The sequence below is a fragment of the Narcine bancroftii genome, chromosome 2, assembly GCF_036971445.1.
Source record: "Narcine bancroftii isolate sNarBan1 chromosome 2, sNarBan1.hap1, whole genome shotgun sequence".
In the NCBI taxonomy this organism is placed as follows: Eukaryota; Metazoa; Chordata; class Chondrichthyes; order Torpediniformes; family Narcinidae; genus Narcine; species Narcine bancroftii.
This window is the reverse complement of record NC_091470.1, coordinates 20,401,744-20,421,863: the sequence shown is the minus strand read 5'-3', so window position 1 is coordinate 20,421,863 and position 20,120 is coordinate 20,401,744. Positions and strand designations below refer to the sequence as shown.

Here is a 20,120-nt window from a genome sequence, read left to right as displayed (position 1 = left end):
ATTCTAGTTTGAATAGCAGAGAGACTCTAGTTTGAATAGCAGAGAGACTCTAGTTTGAATAGCAGAGAGACTCTAGTTTGAATAGCAGAGAGACTCTAGTTTGAATAGCAGAGAGACTCTAGTTTGAATAGCAGAGAGACTCTAGTTTGAATAGCAGAGAGACTCTAGTTTGAATAGCAGAGAGACTCTAGTTTGAATAGCAGAGAGACTCTAGTTTGAATAGCAGAGAGACTCTAGTTTGAATAGCAGAGAGACTCTAGTTTGAATAGCAGAGAGACTCTAGTTTGAATAGCAGAGAGACTCTAGTTTGAATAGCAGAGAGACTCTAGTTTGAATAGCAGAGAGACTCTAGTTTGAATAGCAGAGAGACTCTAGTTTGAATAGCAGAGAGACTCTAGTTTGAATAGCAGAGAGACTCTAGTTTGAATAGCAGAGAGACTCTAGTTTGAATAGCAGAGAGACTCTAGTTTGAATAGCAGAGAGACTCTAGTTTGAATAGCAGAGAGACTCTAGTTTGAATAGCAGAGAGACTCTAGTTTGAATAGCAGAGAGACTCTAGTTTGAATAGCAGAGAGACTCTAGTTTGAATAGCAGAGAGACTCTAGTTTGAATAGCAGAGAGACTCTAGTTTGAATAGCAGAGAGACTCTAGTTTGAATAGCAGAGAGACTCTAGTTTGAATAGCAGAGAGACTCTAGTTTGAATAGCAGAGAGACTCTAGTTTGAATAGCAGAGAGACTCTAGTTTGAATAGCAGAGAGACTCTAGTTTGAATAGCAGAGAGACTCTAGTTTGAATAGCAGAGAGACTCTAGTTTGAATAGCAGAGAGACTCTAGTTTGAATAGCAGAGAGACTCTAGTTTGAATAGCAGAGAGACTCTAGTTTGAATAGCAGAGAGACTCTAGTTTGAATAGCAGAGAGACTCTAGTTTGAATAGCAGAGAGACTCTAGTTTGAATAGCAGAGAGACTAGTTTGAATAGCAGAGAGACTCTAGTTTGAATAGCAGAGAGACTCTAGTTTGAATAGCAGAGAGACTCTAGTTTGAATAGCAGAGAGACTCTAGTTTGAATAGCAGAGAGACTCTAGTTTGAATAGCAGAGAGACTCTAGTTTGAATAGCAGAGAGACTCTAGTTTGAATAGCAGAGAGACTCTAGTTTGAATAGCAGAGAGACTCTAGTTTGAATAGCAGAGAGACTCTAGTTTGAATAGCAGAGAGACTCTAGTTTGAATAGCAGAGAGACTCTAGTTTGAATAGCAGAGAGACTCTAGTTTGAATAGCAGAGAGACTCTAGTTTGAATAGCAGAGAGACTCTAGTTTGAATAGCAGAGAGACTCTAGTTTGAATAGCAGAGAGACTCTAGTTTGAATAGCAGAGAGACTCTAGTTTGAATAGCAGAGAGACTCTAGTTTGAATAGTCTATTTTACACTGTGACAGAGTATATAGATATGTTTTTGGGAGTTAAATTGGGAAAGGTTTGTTAGAGTAGGTCACATGCAAACACTAAAACAGATCTTATTTAAAATACTGGAGTTCTGCCTCAAGCTACGCATAACGGCCCCACAGCTTTTGCAAGAGCTTTGGAGAATGCTCAAGAGACTTCACTAATGAATTGTTGTTTACAAAAGGCAACAGGTGAAAGATCTTGTTGGAGCTGTAGATTGGAAGAGAACTTGATGTTATAAGAGGGTCACGTGGTTTTGCAAGCAGAGAGAGTCAAACAGGCTTTCTTAGAGAGAGATAGAGATCACTTGTACAATGTTACAGCCAGCAGAAACAGTTGGGACTGGAACAGGACAAGCTGGCAAGTTTATGGAATGCCTGCTTGGAAGATGGCCTGGTCAAAGCCCTTGTGGTTCATCCAAGAGAGGACTGGCTGTCTAATGTTTCACTTGGAAAAAGAGAAACAAAAAGGAACTCTATGGTGACCTGATAGAAAAAGGTTATCATCTGGAGAACCCTGAAGGGGCAAGTTTCGTCAGCAAGACAATGAAGTGGTTGATTAAAAAGGAACAACAAATCTCTCTGAAAACCGACAAGAACCTTCCTGAGCAGTAATGAATTACCTTTCAAGCACCAAAGCCTTGCAAACTTCATGTTAAATTCTGTGCACAGTATAAGAATTTCCTTCAACCAGTGAACTTGGAGCAGTGAGATTGGGACTGTGAACCAAAAAACCTTTCTGAACTTACATACACATTACATACACGTGCTCTTAGAATTAGAAGGAGGTTAAGTTAGGTTAGTTAAGTTAAAGTGTGATTCTGTTTTCATGTTTAAAGATAATTAAAAGCAATTTTTGTTTAAGTAACCATTTGTCTTTGTGAATATCTATTGCTGCTGGGTTTTGGGATCCTCTGGGCTCATAACAACACTTCTATTTCTTATGGTTGAAAGCAGTGGTTTTCAAACGACCATACGGTTCATCCACATAACCAAATAATCTGTCCCATCTGGACAATTTTTGCTTTTAAAAAGCAGATGGGAGTGGGGGAGTTAAAAAAAAATTACAAAAGTAGATGGCAACCCATTTTTTAAAAAAAAACATTTTGCAACTCACCTGATAGCAATGACCCAACTTTGAAGACCAATGATCTCATACAAATTAAAACCAGAACATGAATGTTTACACTTGGTTTACTGTGTCCATGCTAGTTTTTTTTCCCACCAAAGCATTATACAATTTAGTTCAAGAACAGGGAACTTACATCCACTTCATCAATGTCATTTTCATCTGAGAGATTTGGTACCTCCACAGTTCCTTTATATTTAATTCCAGTTTTTGAAGTTCCTATAATTGAAGAATACAAGTTAGGAAGAGATCAGATTCTGATAATGTGCTACCAGATTATTCAAAATTTCATTGAGTGGGATGTTCACAAGGTATGTGAGCTTTTTATTCCCTTTCAACTCAATGACCCAGTTCCCACACACAATCCATTAACTCACTAGGTTAAGATCTTAAAAAGTGAATTATATATGCTGGAAAATAATAAAAATGACACCCAACTGAAAATCTCCACTCTAAACTGCTTCAACTTCATCTACAAGTTTGTAGAAAACATCACCATCACAGCCTGGATCTCAACCACAAGGCAAAGTACTAGAATGAGAAAGAATCTGATGCCATTGCATCAGGATAATTTCTTCTTCAAAAACAAGAGAGGAGCACACCCACGTACAAAACACCTTCAGGTTCTTAGGAAATCCTCTGACACCAAATCAAAAGAAAGCACAATGACAACTTTCTCAAAAGCCCAAGTTCTCTTCCAAACTTCAAGTCTGCAAGAAAATGAAGAGTTGTAAATGCAACTCAGGTCATCAAACAAGCTAACTTCCCCCTCACTAATTGCATCCATACCTCTATCTCAGGAAAGCTGCCAAAATATTAAAGGACTCATCCCACCTGTCATACCCTTGTTATTCTTCTGCCTGATTAAAGGGGAGGGAGGGGGTGGGGGGAGGGTGAGACAAGATATTGGTAAACTAGAGACTGCAGGTGCTAGAGAACAGAAGAAACATGCCAAAATGTGGGAGTAATTCAGATCTGGCAGCATCCAAGGAGACCAAAAGGAAAAACAATGTTTCAGGCCAACCCTTCATCAGGAACAGCAAGAAACAAGCAGAAGCCTGGATAAAAGGATGGGGTGGGGGTAGGAGTACAGGTTGGCAAGTGATAGCTCAATACAGACGGAAAGAGGTAGAAATTATGAAAAATAAGCTCGCGGAGGGGACCCCACTCGCGGAGGGGACCCCACTCGCGGAGGGGACCCCACTCGCGGAGGGGACCCCACTCGCGGAGGGGACCCCACTCGCGGAGGGGACCCCACTCGCGGAGGGGACCCCACTCGCGGAGGGGACCCCACTCGCGGAGGGGACCCCACTCGCGGAGGGGACCCCACTCGCGGAGGGGACCCCACTCGCGGAGGGGACCCCACTCGCGGAGGGGACCCCACTCGCGGAGGGGACCCCACTCGCGGAGGGGACCCCACTCGCGGAGGGGACCCCACTCGCGGAGGGGACCCCACTCGCGGAGGGGACCCCACTCGCGGAGGGGACCCCACTCGCGGAGGGGACCCCACTCGCGGAGGGGACCCCACTCGCGGAGGGGACCCCACTCGCGGAGGGGACCCCACTCGCGGAGGGGACCCCACTCGCGGAGGGGACCCCACTCGCGGAGGGGACCCCACTCGCGGAGGGGACCCCACTCGCGGAGGGGACCCCACTCGCGGAGGGGACCCCACTCGCGGAGGGGACCCCACTCGCGGAGGGGACCCCACTCGCGGAGGGGACCCCACTCGCGGAGGGGACCCCACTCGCGGAGGGGACCCCACTCGCGGAGGGGACCCCACTCGCGGAGGGGACCCCACTCGCGGAGGGGACCCCACTCGCGGAGGGGACCCCACTCGCGGAGGGGACCCCACTCGCGGAGGGGACCCCACTCGCGGAGGGGACCCCACTCGCGGAGGGGACCCCACTCGCGGAGGGGACCCCACTCGCGGAGGGGACCCCACTCGCGGAGGGGACCCCACTCGCGGAGGGGACCCCACTCGCGGAGGGGACCCCACTCGCGGAGGGGACCCCACTCGCGGAGGGGACCCCACTCGCGGAGGGGACCCCACTCGCGGAGGGGACCCCACTCGCGGAGGGGACCCCACTCGCGGAGGGGACCCCACTCGCGGAGGGGACCCCACTCGCGGAGGGGACCCCACTCGCGGAGGGGACCCCACTCGCGGAGGGGACCCCACTCGCGGAGGGGACCACTGATAATCAAAGGAAGTCAAGGCCAAAAAAAACCTCTGGACTGTGGGTGGTACAAAGATCGAAGGGGGCAGTGAGGAAAAAAAGGGGCAGGGTTTAGAACTTTCAACCTTATTATTCAGTCTACTGCAAAGTTTAAGAAACAAGTGCAGTAATTTTCTAGCCAGACTCGGGGTGACAGTAGTGAGCAAAATAAACACCAACAAGGCTTTCTCACAAGAGCTGGTCTTGGCGGCCACCATATTGGTGGCCGCATTACCCCCATTCAGTGCCACCACCAAACCCCACCCCACTCAGTGCCGCCACATAAGCCCCCCAACCATGCTCAGCACCTCCACCAAACCACCCCTGCCCACCCCCCCTTCATCCAGTGCCGTTGTATGGGGGTGGGGGGCATTCAGGATGTGACCTGGAAGCCAAGGGGGCAGCAGCCAGATAAAGTTTGGGAACCACTGAATTGAATCATGCTAATCTACGTGTGACTAAAATAAAATTAATTATTCTAGACTGATATACAAAACATTCACTCCATCCATCCTCCCTGATGTGACACCTCAGATTTTGGTTATCAGACAGTATCCAAATCACCAACCTATTAATCAGAAGACATGTCATAGCAGTTCAACTAATTTTAAATCCCATTTTATCATTTGCCAACTGTAATTTCTTTGGCATGCACAAATGTGTACATCTAATAAAAAGGAATACAGGCCATTTTCTACCTTCCAATTTTTAAAAAAATAAATAAATAAAGTGATTTTTCGAGGCTACAATCACTGTCTCTTTGGTGAAATGCTTCAAATTAGTTGTTTGGGTTTGCATACTCACCACTCCATGATAGTTGTATGTTCCACTCAAAGAAGAAAATCAGTTTTCCTTTCCTGTTGTTGATTGAAGCTTCTCCATCGGTCTTTGTCACCTCTGCGATGTTGCACACTCCCTCTTCATTTTCTACACTGACTGCCAGCAACAGTGACTTCAGTTTATCTATCGACCAGTTAGAGGCATCTCTTTCTGTCCTGTAGAAAGAAGTAAAATTCATACTGACTGACTCAAGTCTGATGCTTTTTTTTTTAAAAATCAGTTAATGCAATTGACTCTCAAGCTGGTATCTTAATGCATGTGCGAACAACATTTTGTCAACAAATGAAACTTGGAAATTATACAGGACAAGTTTTAAATTCCATTAGATTTAACAGAACTTCCACAAAAAGTTTTATTATAACTGACTTATTCAATGGATTCATTTAATGCAGCAAGTTTTAAAAATCAAATAGCTTTATACCAGTTGCAATAATTTTTTTTAAATCTATGAATTCTGTCCTCTAGATGTTTTTAATGCTTCCTCCAAAAATGTTGTGCAAACTAAAAAATCTTCCCATAACTGTATTTCCTTAAAATGGAAACAATAAACTATAATTAAGCATCCTTAACATTGATTTATTGCAATATTTGTAATTGTGCTGATTTTGTGTTTGGAGGAAACAAGGCCTCCCTGCCGGTCAGGAATGTGTGTTTTGCAGGTGGTCATGTGTCCTCTCCATCTGGAACATATTTGGAAGTCACATCACCAGTCAATTAAGGTTGGACTCTGGCCACCCATTAGTGCACACCTTGCCATTGGCTACTTTAAATCATCTAGGGTCATTATTGGCTACTTTAGCCAAATTCTCTCTGCCTAGTGATGCAAGCCCTGGACACCGGGAATATGTTTTTATGGTGTGAGAGCTGGGTCAAATATAGATTTACCATTGGAGTCCAACTGATGTCACAGTTCAATGTCTATATCTTCGCTCAAGTGAAACAGTATATATTGTGGAAGCAGGTTCGAATACTGTATAGATTTATAGTTAGAGTCCAAATGATGCCCATGGTAGATGACTATCGTCACTTACATTAATTAATAAATGTATACTGTTTAACATTCTCCCGTAGTTTCCTGTTAATAAAAGTTGCATGTGATTGTAACATTTGTGTCCACGCTCATCTCTGAACCCATCGAACCTGATACTCTTCTCAACACAAAAAAAATGCACAATTCTGCTGCCACAAAATAAAAAATTTCATGGCATGTTCATGACAACAAGCCTGATTCTAATCTTCTGGCATTCTATCTGTATTATGCAAAACAAATTCTGTTTTATGTTTCAATTTATGAAGCATTTTTCATTTTGAAAAATCTTTGATTTACATCTCCATGCTCTCATCTAATTACACTCCATCTTCACTGCCAACTTGAGTAGCAACAAAATTTAGCAGGATATTTTATAACAAATGCATTGGCTAACTAATGCTATAACCAACCATTTGATTGGTTTTGTGGTACTTGTAACAGATTTGTGCTAATATTAATCTTTAATGTTAAAATCTTTAGTTATATATTTCTTAGTAAATTTTGGCTGGAACAGGGTCACACATCTGCATTTTACAGACATCAGAGACTATTAGATTTTGAAATGGATGCTGGCAGATTTGTAAAGATGAAGAGTTTGTTAAGCCATTGTTCTGCTGGAAGCTTGTTTGTTTAAAAAGACTGAAGTGGTTTCTTAATTGAAACTCAAGAACAATGGGCGTTTGCTTAAAAGCATTTGTGTGCATACACAGCATTCTGTCGGCAGCCGTCCAAACACACAGGACTAATTCAATGGTCCACAGATAGGTCAGAGTCCGTGGGCTCATAATTCATACTTTTGAAGTAGCTTTGTGAAATGGCTTTGAAATTACTTCAAAGAGCATCTGCATGATTCATGATTTTGGAGAAATGAAAGAAACAGAAATTATGTCGCGTGTCTTTTGGAGAGAAAGTTATTAGTGGAACCAGAGGTATTTTGAGACCAGAAGAGGTTGACCATCCTGTAAAAGACAGGATAAAAAACAGTAGCCTCTATAGAATGAGGGGCTCTTCTGTATTGTACTATCATTATCATAGAGATGCACAAAATCAATGGCAATAAAGAGCTACTTCACCGTCTCTGACAAAAGAGGACAGTTTCGGATTTGAAGATACAGTAACCAGAAAAGGCGATGTTGTATGTTACTCCTGGAAAAAGGGGAACACACAGAACAAGTGGCTTTTGAAATAAGGAAGACAACTTCTGACTATCTCTAAGATAAAGAGGGAAGATTCATCGTGTGGAACACAGATTCCAAGATCTCCTCCAAGCAAGAGAGGAAAATTCATTCATATGAAGAAACATTGCAATGAAAACAAGAGATTTGAGAGTTTTAAAGAGGTCTGATGACTTGCGGTTTCAAAATACTTCATAATTGCTTTTGAGCAACAATTTAAAAAAAAATCTGATGCCTCACACTTACTCCACAATTGTTTTGAACAGCAGTAAAGACAGTTTCAACACAAAAGCTTTCCGAGACAATTTTAAAATCGTCTCTTTAGAGTTGTAATTGAGCTATAACGGTTTAGGTCTTAACGTAGTGGAGTTGTATAGAGTTAAGCAAGAAGTGTTATGTTATTATTAATAAAAATTATTATTTTGAAAATACCATTGTCAGTGTTACATTCCCATTGCTCCCGATTTAATTCATAACAGCACAACTCCAAAATTATTATTATTTTTTAAATTTTGGTTAATCTAAAAAAAAAAATCACACTAAATCTACCCCCTCCCTCTAATCTAGGTTACCTTAGAGGGAAAAAAAGATCTGGATCAAACAACAACCTTAAGAAACAAGACAGAATGACTAGAGCATCTAAATTACTTAAATCCGCCGATCATGATAGTATTCCATGAATAAGCCTCATATCTTTTGAAATTGAAACTTTCGATCTATAATGTTGATTCTAATTTTCTTCAAGCTTCAATATGACACTGGGAATGAGTAGGTGAAGATTCATCTTCGCATTTCATTAAAATTGCTCGTCTGGCTATTAATGTGCTAAAAGCCAAAACTTTCTCCTGAGATGCAGACACAAGTATATCCTGTTCACAAGAAAAACCAAACAAGGCAATTAAAAGACATGGTTTTATTTTGATCTTAAAAATCATTTCTAAAGATTGAAAAATGTTTTCCAAATTAATTTTTTCAGTTCATTGCTATTACTTGCAACCCCCACAAACCAAATTATTTTAATCCATCACTCAATTCTGTAGCCAACCGATATAAAAATGACACAGCACACAAAATTTCATTTAATTGAGCAAATGATTGATTAAACTAAAAAAGGCTAATCGGATGCACAAATGCAAGGCAGAGTATAGGTAAAAGCAAAACTGTTATAGGAATGGAGTATTTTAACTTTGCTAACATTGACTGGGATTGCCTTGGTGTAAGGGGCTTAGATGGGGCAGAATTTGGTATGTCCAAGATGTTTTGTATTTTTAAAAAACATGAATATGTCCTATCAAAGGAACTGCAGTTCATCTTAGAAATGAAACCAGGCAAGTGGAAGTTTTCAATGGAGAACACTTTGGAAATCAGTGACCTCAATTCTAAAAGACTCAAGGTGGTTACGAGAAGGGATGAAACTGTTCCTCAAGTCAAGATCTTGAACTGGGAAAGGGTGATTTCAATAGTACAAGAATGGATGACAAAAATAAATTATGAGCAGGTGCTTGTGGGTAAAAACAACTGACAAGTGAAATTCTCTTGAACTGGGAAAGGGTGATTTCAATAGTACAAGAATGGATGACAAAAATAAATTATGAGCAGGTGCTTGTGGGTAAAAACAACTGACATTTAGGTAGAGCATGTTCTAGCAAGGATGAAAGACATAAATGTGAAGATGAAGGAACATTGGATCCCAAAAGAGGAAGTTAAATGGTGTAGGACTTGTATAGTTGGTGGTGTAGCACTAAAGAATGTTGAACAGATTGACTTTGGGTTTCAATTCCATAGTTCCCCAAAAGCAGCAACACCAGTTAATAGGATGGTGAAGAAGGCATGCAGCAAGGTTGTCTTCAGATGTCAGGGCACATAATATTAGACTTGGGACATTATATTGCAACTATACAAAACAATGATTAAGCCACACTTGGAATACGGTGTGCAATTCTGGTTACCATATTTGGAGAACAGAGGAGATTAGCCAGAATATTGCCTAAACTGGAGGATTGAGTTATGGGGAGCTATGAAATAGCTGTTTTTTTTCCCTGGACAAAGGTGGGCAAGGGGTTACGAGACAGAAAAAATAAAATTGAAAGGCAAAGGCAGGTTAGATGTTCAAATCGGGCAGCATTTTGGTTAGTACAACATTGCCAGTGACCAAGCTCTCTATAAAGGAGTTTGAAAGTTCTCCCCACATCTGCGTGGGTTTCTTCCGTCCGGGTGCTCTGGTTTAATCCCACCATTCAAAAATGTACCAGGGATGTAGGTCAATTAGGTGTAACTGGGCAGTACAAGCTTGTGGGCCAAAAGGGCCCATTATTGTACCAGGGATGTAGGTCAATTAGGTGTAATTGGGCAGTACAAGCTTGTGGGCCAAAAAGGCCCATTATTGTACGAGGGATGTAGGTCAATTAGGTGTAATTGGGCAGTACAAGCTTGTGGGCCAAAAGGGCCTATTACCATGCTGTATGTCTAATTTTAAAAATTAAAGTTTAAAACCTTCTCTCTCACCCCCTGCCCCCAATCAAAAACAAAATGTCAGTTTTAAGATGAGAGACAAGTTTTAAAGAGGACCTGAAGAGCAAGTTGTTTTTTTTAAAAACATACACAAAGAGTGATTGAAATCTGGCAGAGGTATTCCAATTTCAGAATTATTATCAAGAGTATATACATGACAACACATACAACCCTGAGGTTCTTTTTTTCTATGGGCCAGGCAGAATCACCACTCATAGGTAGTGCAAAAAAAATACTGTACAGTGTAAACATGTAAATAAAGAATTGTAAACAAACTTCAATACAGAGAACAAAAAGAAAAATCAATGATGTGCACAAGAGCCCTTAAATGGGTCTCTGATGGAGTTTGTCGTTGAGGACTCTGATGGTGGAGAGGTAACAGCTGTTCCAGAACCTGGTGATGCAAGTCTCTTGACACCTATACCTCTTCCCTGATGGCAGCAGCGAGAACAGTGTGTGTGCTGGATGGTGTGGGTTTCCAAAGGCAGTGCACCCTGTAGATGTGCTCAATAATGGGGAAGGTTTTGTCTGGGATGTCCTAAGCTACATCACTATCTTTTGGAGAGCTTTACGCTCAGGGGTATTGGTGCTTCCATACGAGACTGCAATGCAGCCGGTCAGCACACTCCGCTCCATCCTCAACATCCATTGGAGTGCTTTCATCCCTAACGTCGAAGTACTCGAGATGGCAGAGGTCGACAGCATCGAGTCCACGCTGCTGAAGATCCAGCTGCGCTGGATGGGTCACGTCTCCAGAATGGAGGACCATCGCCTTCCCAATATCGTGTTATATGGCGAGCTCTCCACTGGCCACCGTGACAGAGGTGCACCAAAGAAAAGGTACAAGGACTGCCTAAAGAAATCTCTTGGTGCCTGCCACATTGACCACCGCCAGTGGGCTGATATCACCTCAAACCGTGCATCTTGGCGCCTCACAGTTTGGCGGGCAGCAACCTCCTTTGAAGACCGCAGAGCCCACCTCACTGACAAAAGGCAAAGGAGGAAAAACCCAACCCCCAACCCCAACCAACCAATTTTCCCCTGCAGCCGCTGCAACCGTGTCTGCCTGTCCCGCATCAGACTTGTCAGGCACAAACGAGCCTGCAGCTGACGTGGACTTTTACCCCCTCCATAAATCTTCGTTCGCAAAGCCAAGCCAAAGGATACCTCTTCCCTGATGGCAGCAGCGAGAACAGTGTGTGTGCTGGATGGTGTGGGTTTCCAAAGGCAGTGCACCCTGTAGATGTGCTCAATAATGGGGAAGGTTTTGTCTGGGATGTCCTAGGCTACATCACTATCTTTTGGAGAGCTTTACGCTCAGGGGTATTGGTGCTTCCATACGAGACCGCAATGCAGCCGGTCAGCACACTTTCCACCAAACCTCTGAGGAAATTTTCCAGGGTTTCTGATGTCATACCAAACCTCAATAAACTCCAGAGGAAGCACAGGCACCAAACAGGCTTTCTTTACAATGCCATTGGTATGTTGGATCCAGGAACAATCTGACGAGATAGTGACTCCAAATAACCTATATTTGCTCACCCTCTCCACCTCTGATCCCCCAATGATCACTGGATTGTAATCCTCTGGCTTTCCTTTCCTGAAGTCAACAATCAGCTCCTTAGTTTTGGTGATACTGATTGCAAGGTGGTTGTTGGTGCACTATTCAGCCAAGTTTTCAATCTCCATCCTAAATGCCAACTCATCCGCAACCTACTACCATGATATCATTGGTATTAGTGTCCTGCCAACCCACAGTCGTAGGTGCAAAGTGAGTAGAGCAGGGGACGAAAAACACAGCCCTGTGGTGCTCCATTACTAATGGAGAATGTGGAGGAGAAATTCTTACCAATCTTCACTAATTGTAGTCTGGAGGTGAGGAAATCTATGATCCAATTGCAGTGGGGTGTTAACTCCCAAATCTTGGAGTTTGCTGATCAGTTTTGAGGAGACAATTGTGTTAAATGCAAAACTGTTGTTGATGAAGACCATTTCCTATCCAGGGCTTTGTGTAGAGTCAGTGAGATGGCACCCACTGTAGACCTGTTACGACAATACAAGAACTTGAATGCATCCATGTTACTGATCAGACAGGAGCAAATATACTTCATCGCCAGCCTTTCAAAACAGTTTACTATTATGCAAATGCCTCTGGTCGATGGTCATTAAGGCAGGTTACTGCACTCTTCTTGGATTGATCCCCGTTTGAAAAAGGTGGATATCGCTCTGCTGGAGTGAGAAATTGAAGATGTCCATGAATACCTTGGTAAGTTGGTCAGCAAAGGTTTTAATATTCGGCAGGTACTCCATCCAGGTACTCCATTCACTCTCCTTAAGTAGCATGCACAGCATCCTCAGATACAGACATCAGGGGATATGGGAATGAAGAGGGGTGGTTCTTTGCTGTTAGTCGTCAAATCAGGCATAGAAGGCAATGAGCTCCTCTGGGAGACAAGTTTTGCCTTCTACTACTTCAACAGATTTGATTTTATAACAGGTTATGGCATTTAGGCCCTGCCACTGCGGCTGGATGCCCCTTTTTGTTTCCATTCTCATCCGAAATCTGCACTTCACCCGGGAGATTGTCTTTCACAGGTCATACCTGTTCCTGCTGTACTGATCTGGATCTCCATACTTAAATGCCTATGATTTGGCTCTCAGCAGGTTCTGGATTTCTATCATTACATTCAATTCATGTAGGCAGTTAACTCAGCAAAGCACAGAAGTATATAGCCCTAATGCAGGCAAATGGGAAAAAGTAGGCAAAAAGTGTGGGCGTAGTGGACCATAGAGTCTGTTCTGTGCTTTGCAACTATGAATATTGATCCCTGAACTAGCCAAATTTAAAACCAAGCATTTTGCACTCAACTTTTAAAAAAAGTTCCAACTCAAGAACAGTGTCAAAAGCAGTAACAAAAAGACAGAAATGCTGGAAGAACTCAGCCTGTCTCACAGCGTCCATAGGAGGTAAAGATATATTAATGACATTTCAGCCCTGAGTCTTTCAAAGAATGTATCTTTATACAAGTGAAACCCGATGGGCTCCAGATGCGATGATTATAGTAAACACACCTAAATGCTGGAGGAACTCAGCCGGTCTTTTCAGCAGCTAAAGGAGACAAAAATGTATTGTCAACGTTTCAGGCTTATTCAAAGAATAAGCCAGAAGTAAGACATATCAGAAAGTCTCAGAATTCAAATAATGGGGGAGGAATCACAACCAACAAAAGGTTGTAATTGAATATGATAAGGGCTATGTGCACCCATGATGAGCTCATCGACTTCATCCACTTTGCTGCCAACTTCCACCCCAACCTCCAATTCATTTGGTCACTCTCTAGTAACACTCTTCCTTTCTTTGATCTGTCTCCATCTCAGGAGTCAAACTCTCGACAGACATCATCTATAAACCCACCAACTTCCACAGCTACCTTGACTACACCTCTTCCCACCCTGTCCTCTATAAGGATTCCATTCTCTCAATTCTTGTGTCCCATCTGGACCCAGGATAATGACTTCCACACTAGATCATCAGAGATGTCCTCCTTCTTCAAACAACATGGCTTTCCCTCTACCACTATCAACTCAGCACTCACCCGTATATTCATTACCCTCGCATCTGCCTCCCACCGCCCCCACACGCAACAAGGACAGGATGCCCCTTGTCCTTACCCACCACCTGTCTTGGGTAAATTTATACCTCTCATTTTGATAGTTTTAGATTGGTCACAGTGCTTGAGCTACCAAAAGAAAATAGACACACACTGAGAGCTGTTCAGCTTATACAAGTCTTTATTACTAAATCTAAAGCTGAATTCACACTACAACATGCAAGCCCTTCCCAATTATACTTATCAATGCCTGGACTGGTCCCAACTGCCGAAGTGAGGCAACGACTGCACACTTGTATAGGTTGTCGGGGCGGTGGTAGCAGCTTCTCCACCTCCCCGGACCGGGACATTGGTTGGAATCTTGAAGTTCTTCTTCCTGAGAGATGTTGCCACCTCTTGGAGAGTCTCAAACTTCAGCAGTGGGACCATAGCTTATATTACCCAAAAGTTGTTTACTTCAGATCTTTTTTCTTTGAACAAATGATTTAATTATTTTCAAGGTCTCCTGACAGTCTGCAAACAACAAAAGAACACTGCATCTCTGGGCCTCATGGTGGAAGTTAAGTAATGTCTACTGATTCATATGCATCCCTGGGCCCCATAGTGGAATTTCGATTATGTCTTCTGATGCAACTGCATCCCTTCCTGCATAAGCTGGTCTAAATCCTCCATTACACCACCTCACCAGCCTCAGCATCCAACACATCCTACCCCACCATTCCCACCACTAGACATATTCCCCTCTTGCCTTCCACAGGGACCTGTCCCTCAGTGATTCCCTTATCCATTCACCCCATCACACCAATTTCCCCCTGGGACCTACCCCTGTGACCACAGGAGATGCTCCACTTGCGCCCACACCTCCTCCCCATCACCATTCAGGGCCACAAATGGTCCTTCCAAATGAAGCAACCTTTCACATGAATCTGCAGGGATGTTCATCTGGTGCTCCCACTGTGGTGGTCTCTACATTGGAGAGACGGGATGCAGACTGGGAGATTGCTTTGTTAAGCACCTCAGCTCTGTCCACCACAATAGCATGGATCTCCCAGTGGCCAACATTTTAGTTTTCCATCCCATTCCTTTGCCGACATGTCTGTTAAAAGTTTCATGCATTGCCAGACTGAGATCACCTGTAAATTAGAGGAACACCACCTCATCTTCTGACTGGACATCTTCCAACCACATGGCATTAATATAGACTTCTCTGGCTTTCATTAAAACCCCCACTTTCCCCGTCTCATTTTGCATAGAAATGATAAATTCTCAGTTGTCCCCTACCATATTCTATTAATACCTTTTGTGGGTCTGGATTCATCCTTCATTATTAGAATTCTAAGACTTTCTGATATATCCTGCTTCTGCTCTATTCTGAATTTCGCTTGAAGAAGGGCTCAGGCCCAAACCGTCAGTAATACATCTTTGACTCCTTTAGATGCTGAAAAGACCAGCTGAGTTCCTCTAGCATTTTGGTGTGTTTAACGAATCTTTATATATTAAGGCACTCTTAATACACGTAGAGCACATTTTCCAATCCCTTCTATCTCCACCCCCAAACTTTCCATTTCTTGCCTCTCCTAAATGATTCTTGACATCCAATACTTCACAAGGTATCATGGTGCACTGTTCTTCACATAAACAAGACAATAATATTGTCAACAAACAGGACTGATGCCAAACCAGCAGGATGGCTCAATATCCAAATTCTCAATAGATATTGTTTGATAACGAATCAAGACCCATCATGCTTGAGGAAGGGCTCAGGGCTGAAACATCAGTAATGTACATCTCCCAATGATGCCACGAAACTAGTTGAGTTCCTCCAGCACTTGTATTTTTTTACCACCATCACAGCATTTGCAGACTTTCATGTTTCACCTAAAAACAATAACAGCCCTTCAGACAGAAAAATGCCCACTATTTCTTCATAATATATCAAACGCTAAACCAATCCAGTATTTTGCAGCTACAATTAAGATTTCCAAGTCACATCTCAAAATGGCCATTTTATAATTTATTTGTTATGAGACACAGAGGGCCCCAAACCCACCAGCAATAGATATTCACCAAGACAAATGGTTACTTAAAAATTGCTTTTAATTATCTTTAAACATGAAAACAGGATCAAACCTTAACTTATTACTATTAACTTAAACCCCTTCTAATTCTAAGCACATGTTCAAGTTCTTGGATTCATGGTTCAATCTCACTTCTCACTCCTCCAAGTTCACTGGCTGCAGGCCATTCTTATACTGCAGATAGAATTTTACATTTATAAAATTCACCAGGCTTCGGTGCTTGAAAGATAAATGGTTACCGCTCAGAAGGTTCTTGTCAGTTTTCAGAGAGGGACTCGTTGTACGCTGGACACCCACAACTGATTCCTTTTTTTTAAAAAAAAAATCAGCCATTTCAGTGTCTTGCCAAAGAAACTTGCCCCCTCAGGGTTCTCCACGTGATAACCTCTCTTTCAGGTCATCACAGAGTTCCTTCGTTTCTCTTATTTCAAGAGAAACATTAGACAGCTAGTCCTCTCCTCTTGCATGAATCACAAGGGGCTTTGACCAGGCTGAACCAAGCACTTACAATCTGTCTTCGAAATGGTGTTTTCCACATCCTTGCCAGCTTGTCCTGTTCCAGTCCCAGCTGCTGCTGCTCTCTGTACCACTGTAGAACTGATCGCATGCGTGCATCTCTCTCTCTCTCTCTCTCACTCTGAGAGAAAAAGCCTGTTTGACTCTCTTTGCTTGCAAAACCACATGACCCAGCAAGTTCCACTCCAGGTAGAATGGCGGCTCCGACAAGTTCTTTCATCTGTTGCCTTTTTGTAAACAACAATCCATTCGTGAAGTCTCTTGGATACTCTGGGGCCAATATGTCTAGCATGAGCAGAGCTCCAGTATTTTAAATAACATCTGTTTTAAGTGTTTCTATGTGACCTATACTGAAAAACCTGCTCCAATTTATCTCTCAAAAACTTATCTATATTCTATCACAATTTATCTACCTTTTTTTTTATATATAAACTAAAAAGTTAAAAGATCGATGTGGGATGCAACATACGTTTTAGATTGATTGAGAAAAAGAACAACCACAGATTATGTGGAGCAAAATCTGTGATCTTCTGAGCAGCAGTGACATTTGCTCTTGGGAGAAAAACCCTTTCATTTGACATTTAGAAGTATTTGTAACCAGGCATTTTGCATCCATCTTTAATATTAATGCACCCTTAATACATGCAAAACACGTTTCCAATCCCTTCACTCTTCTTCCCCCAAACTTTCCATTCTCAAAAATCCTTGCTTCTCCTAAATGACTCACTTAGTGACACAATATTTCACAGGTATAACACAAGTCAAGACCATACTATTGACAGTAAACAAGATTGATGCCAAACCAGCAAGCAACTCAGTATCTAAAGTCTGAATGGATATTGTTTGATAATGAATCAAAACTCAATCATTACATTGGGGCGGCGCACTCTCTCATGGCGAACCGGCCCCGCGTATAACGCCACGTGGCAGGGCAGCCATGGGAAGATGGCGACATCAGGGGTTCTTCCTGACTCAAAACCTCCCTCAGCGCGCATCTCGGGCAGCAATTATGACATCACCACGCACGTGGTGACTGAGCCAGTGCTGCCCTTAAAGGGGCACATGTAAATTCAAATAAACAGTTAATGACCCTCAACTTGGTGGCTGTGCTTTCTTCAGCTACGAAGAGCGCCATAGTGGTGACCCCGATTGAGCCCAAACGCCTTGCTGGACTCAAAGACATGGGATTCGGCGGAGGTTAACGCCATGGCAATCAACCTTCCCCCCTTCTGAACCCATCGCCTGCGGACGTGGTTTGGGCAGGCGGAAGCACAATTCCACCTTAGAAACATCTCAGCGGACGCCACGATATTCTAACACGTCATGAGCACGCTGGATCAAGACACAGCAGCCAGGGCAGACGACCTCACCCATCATCCTCCGGCTGAGGGCAAATATACAGCCCTCAAGAACTTGCTCCTGGGAACATTTGGCCTCACCCCCAGCAACGGGCTTCTAGGCTCTTGCACCTGGACAGGCTTGGGGACCGCAGTCCGTCAGCGTTAATGGACGAAATGCTGGTCCTGGCGGAGGATCACAAGCCTGGTTTCCTCTACCACCAGATTTTCCTTGAACAAATGCCAGAGGATATCCAGCTGCTCCTAGCAGATGAGAATTTCACGGGCCCACGCAAGGTCGCAGCCCGAGCGGATGCCCTCTGGCGCCCAAAGAGGGACCACGAGCAGCCCTCAACCAGGTTTCAAATCCAGGAACCAGTCGACCGCAAGCCACCCCGAAGCACATGCCAGAAGAGAGCCATTCGACCTGGTGCTTTTATCACCAGCGCTGGGGAGCGCAAGCCCGCAAGTGCTGCCAACCCTGCAGCTTCCAGGAAAACAACCAGGCCAACCACCATGAATGGCTGGCCACGTGAACAGCCTCCCTTATGTCACCGATAAATCCACCAGTCGGCGTTTCCCTGGTGGACACAGGGGCCGAGCTGAGCGTCCTACCCCCTACAAATTCTTGAATACTCAAAAGCCAACCAGATCCAAAAGTAAAATTAACAGCACAAACTATTCCACATTTTCTTCCAAAATGAAACATTCAGTCCTTGTAATGAATAATTTCCATCTTCCAAAATCAACCTGGTTGAACGTTTCAACTGTACTGAAACAGCACAATTCAATTCAAAATATATTTATTCTCAACTTCAAACTGCATCCCTTTTGTATATCAAAGTCTAATTTAAAGCACAAGATTTAATATTCTAAAACACATCACCAAAACAAACTAAACCCCCACAAGCTACTAGGAAGTGAAGTAAGGAATGGTAAAGAGGGAAACACTGGTAAGGATAATAAACTTTCCTCCCAAATACAGCAGCCATCCTATTTTTAATTTTTTTTAAATGGTGGCAAGGAGCCCAGAAACTTTATATATAGAAAATGATCATTGTTAAATTGAGACTAGCATTCCAAACTGTCCACAAAAAAATCTTTAATCCATCTTAACAGCATAATTAAAACTTAAATTAAAAACAAAAGCTATAACAAGAGAAAAATATTATGCAAAGTTGAAATATTAAATGTGAAAACAATAAATAAGACAATAGCAAAAGAAAGCAAAAACAAAAGAAAAAAGGGAAGATAAAATGCAGTTCCATGGCACTGCATAAAATATGCATGCAGCAGTCATCCACATCAACCAATTCATGCCACATGTGCGTCCATGCCATCTTTTCTCAGCTTTCCAATTTAAAACCATCAGCACAACTCTATTTTTCTTGTCCTTTAAGTACTTGTTCTAGACTCCCTCAAATGCATTGACACTGCTCATCTCAATCAGATCCTGTATTTATCTGTACCACATGGTCAACTCAAGTTTATGGTCATCTGATTGCACAAGTTCCACCTGACAAAACTGCATTCTCAGTCCACTCTTCCCGAAATATGTATTTTGAATTCCCTCATGGATATGTCACTATTTAATATTATGACTTTAATCGTGCCGTTGACATTCTCTCTCTGTATCTGTACAATTTTAAATGCCTCAATTAGATCATCTCCCAGTCTTTACCTCAGGAAGAGATTATTCAGTGTTCATCCTTTCCCATCACTGCAAGGTTTCAAGGCCGCCCACCTACAACCTCAACATCTTTCCCAAAGTATGGAATTGTCGAAAGGAAAAACAGCAGATGCTGGAAATACGAAAAAAGGAAAAATCTCCTCAACCTGAAACATTAACCACTTTCTCCTCCCCAAGATGCTACCTGAGCATCCAAGCTTTGCCCAGCATCTTTTTATTTTAAAGGCGATGCAACCCAAGTTCTGGATAAACCCCGACGTTGACCTTGATGAAGGGCTCAAGCCTAAAACGTTAGCTATGCATCCTTGCTGTATAAAGCTCAATTTGACCTACTGAGTTTACTTCAGTGTCTGCAGACTTTCATGTTTTGAGGTGATGGAGTCCCCCCACCCCCCTCCCTCTCCCCTTTGTTCCCCTTCCCAAATAAAAAAATTCTCTCTATACCCTGGCATTCCCCTAACCCCATTCTTCAGTTTCCCCCACCTTTGGAGTGGCCACATGGATGCACACTTGTGGAACAGGACTCGGCCCCATGCAGAAACACAGA

The 20,120-nt window shown here is 42.9% G+C and overlaps 1 protein-coding gene across 2 annotated transcripts in view; it reads right to left on the bottom strand.

The window, feature by feature from the left end:
- ahsa1b (AHA1, activator of heat shock protein ATPase homolog 1b) overlaps window positions 1-20,120 on the bottom strand; it is a 59,988-nt gene that overhangs the window by 39,229 nt on the left and 639 nt on the right. The window contains exons 1-3 of one of the 2 annotated variants that reach the window (XM_069916071.1): window positions 12,191-12,348; window positions 5,590-5,780; window positions 2,709-2,791 (exon numbers count right to left, since the gene is read on the bottom strand). In XM_069916071.1, the coding sequence (XP_069772172.1) occupies window positions 2,709-2,791; window positions 5,590-5,780; window positions 12,191-12,333 (417 nt within the window). In that variant the 5' untranslated portion in view covers window positions 12,334-12,348. Of the gene's footprint in view, window positions 1-2,708; window positions 2,792-5,589; window positions 5,781-12,190; window positions 12,349-20,120 lie in introns of those variants that run through there. The other variant, XM_069916073.1, reaches the window with a different exon arrangement.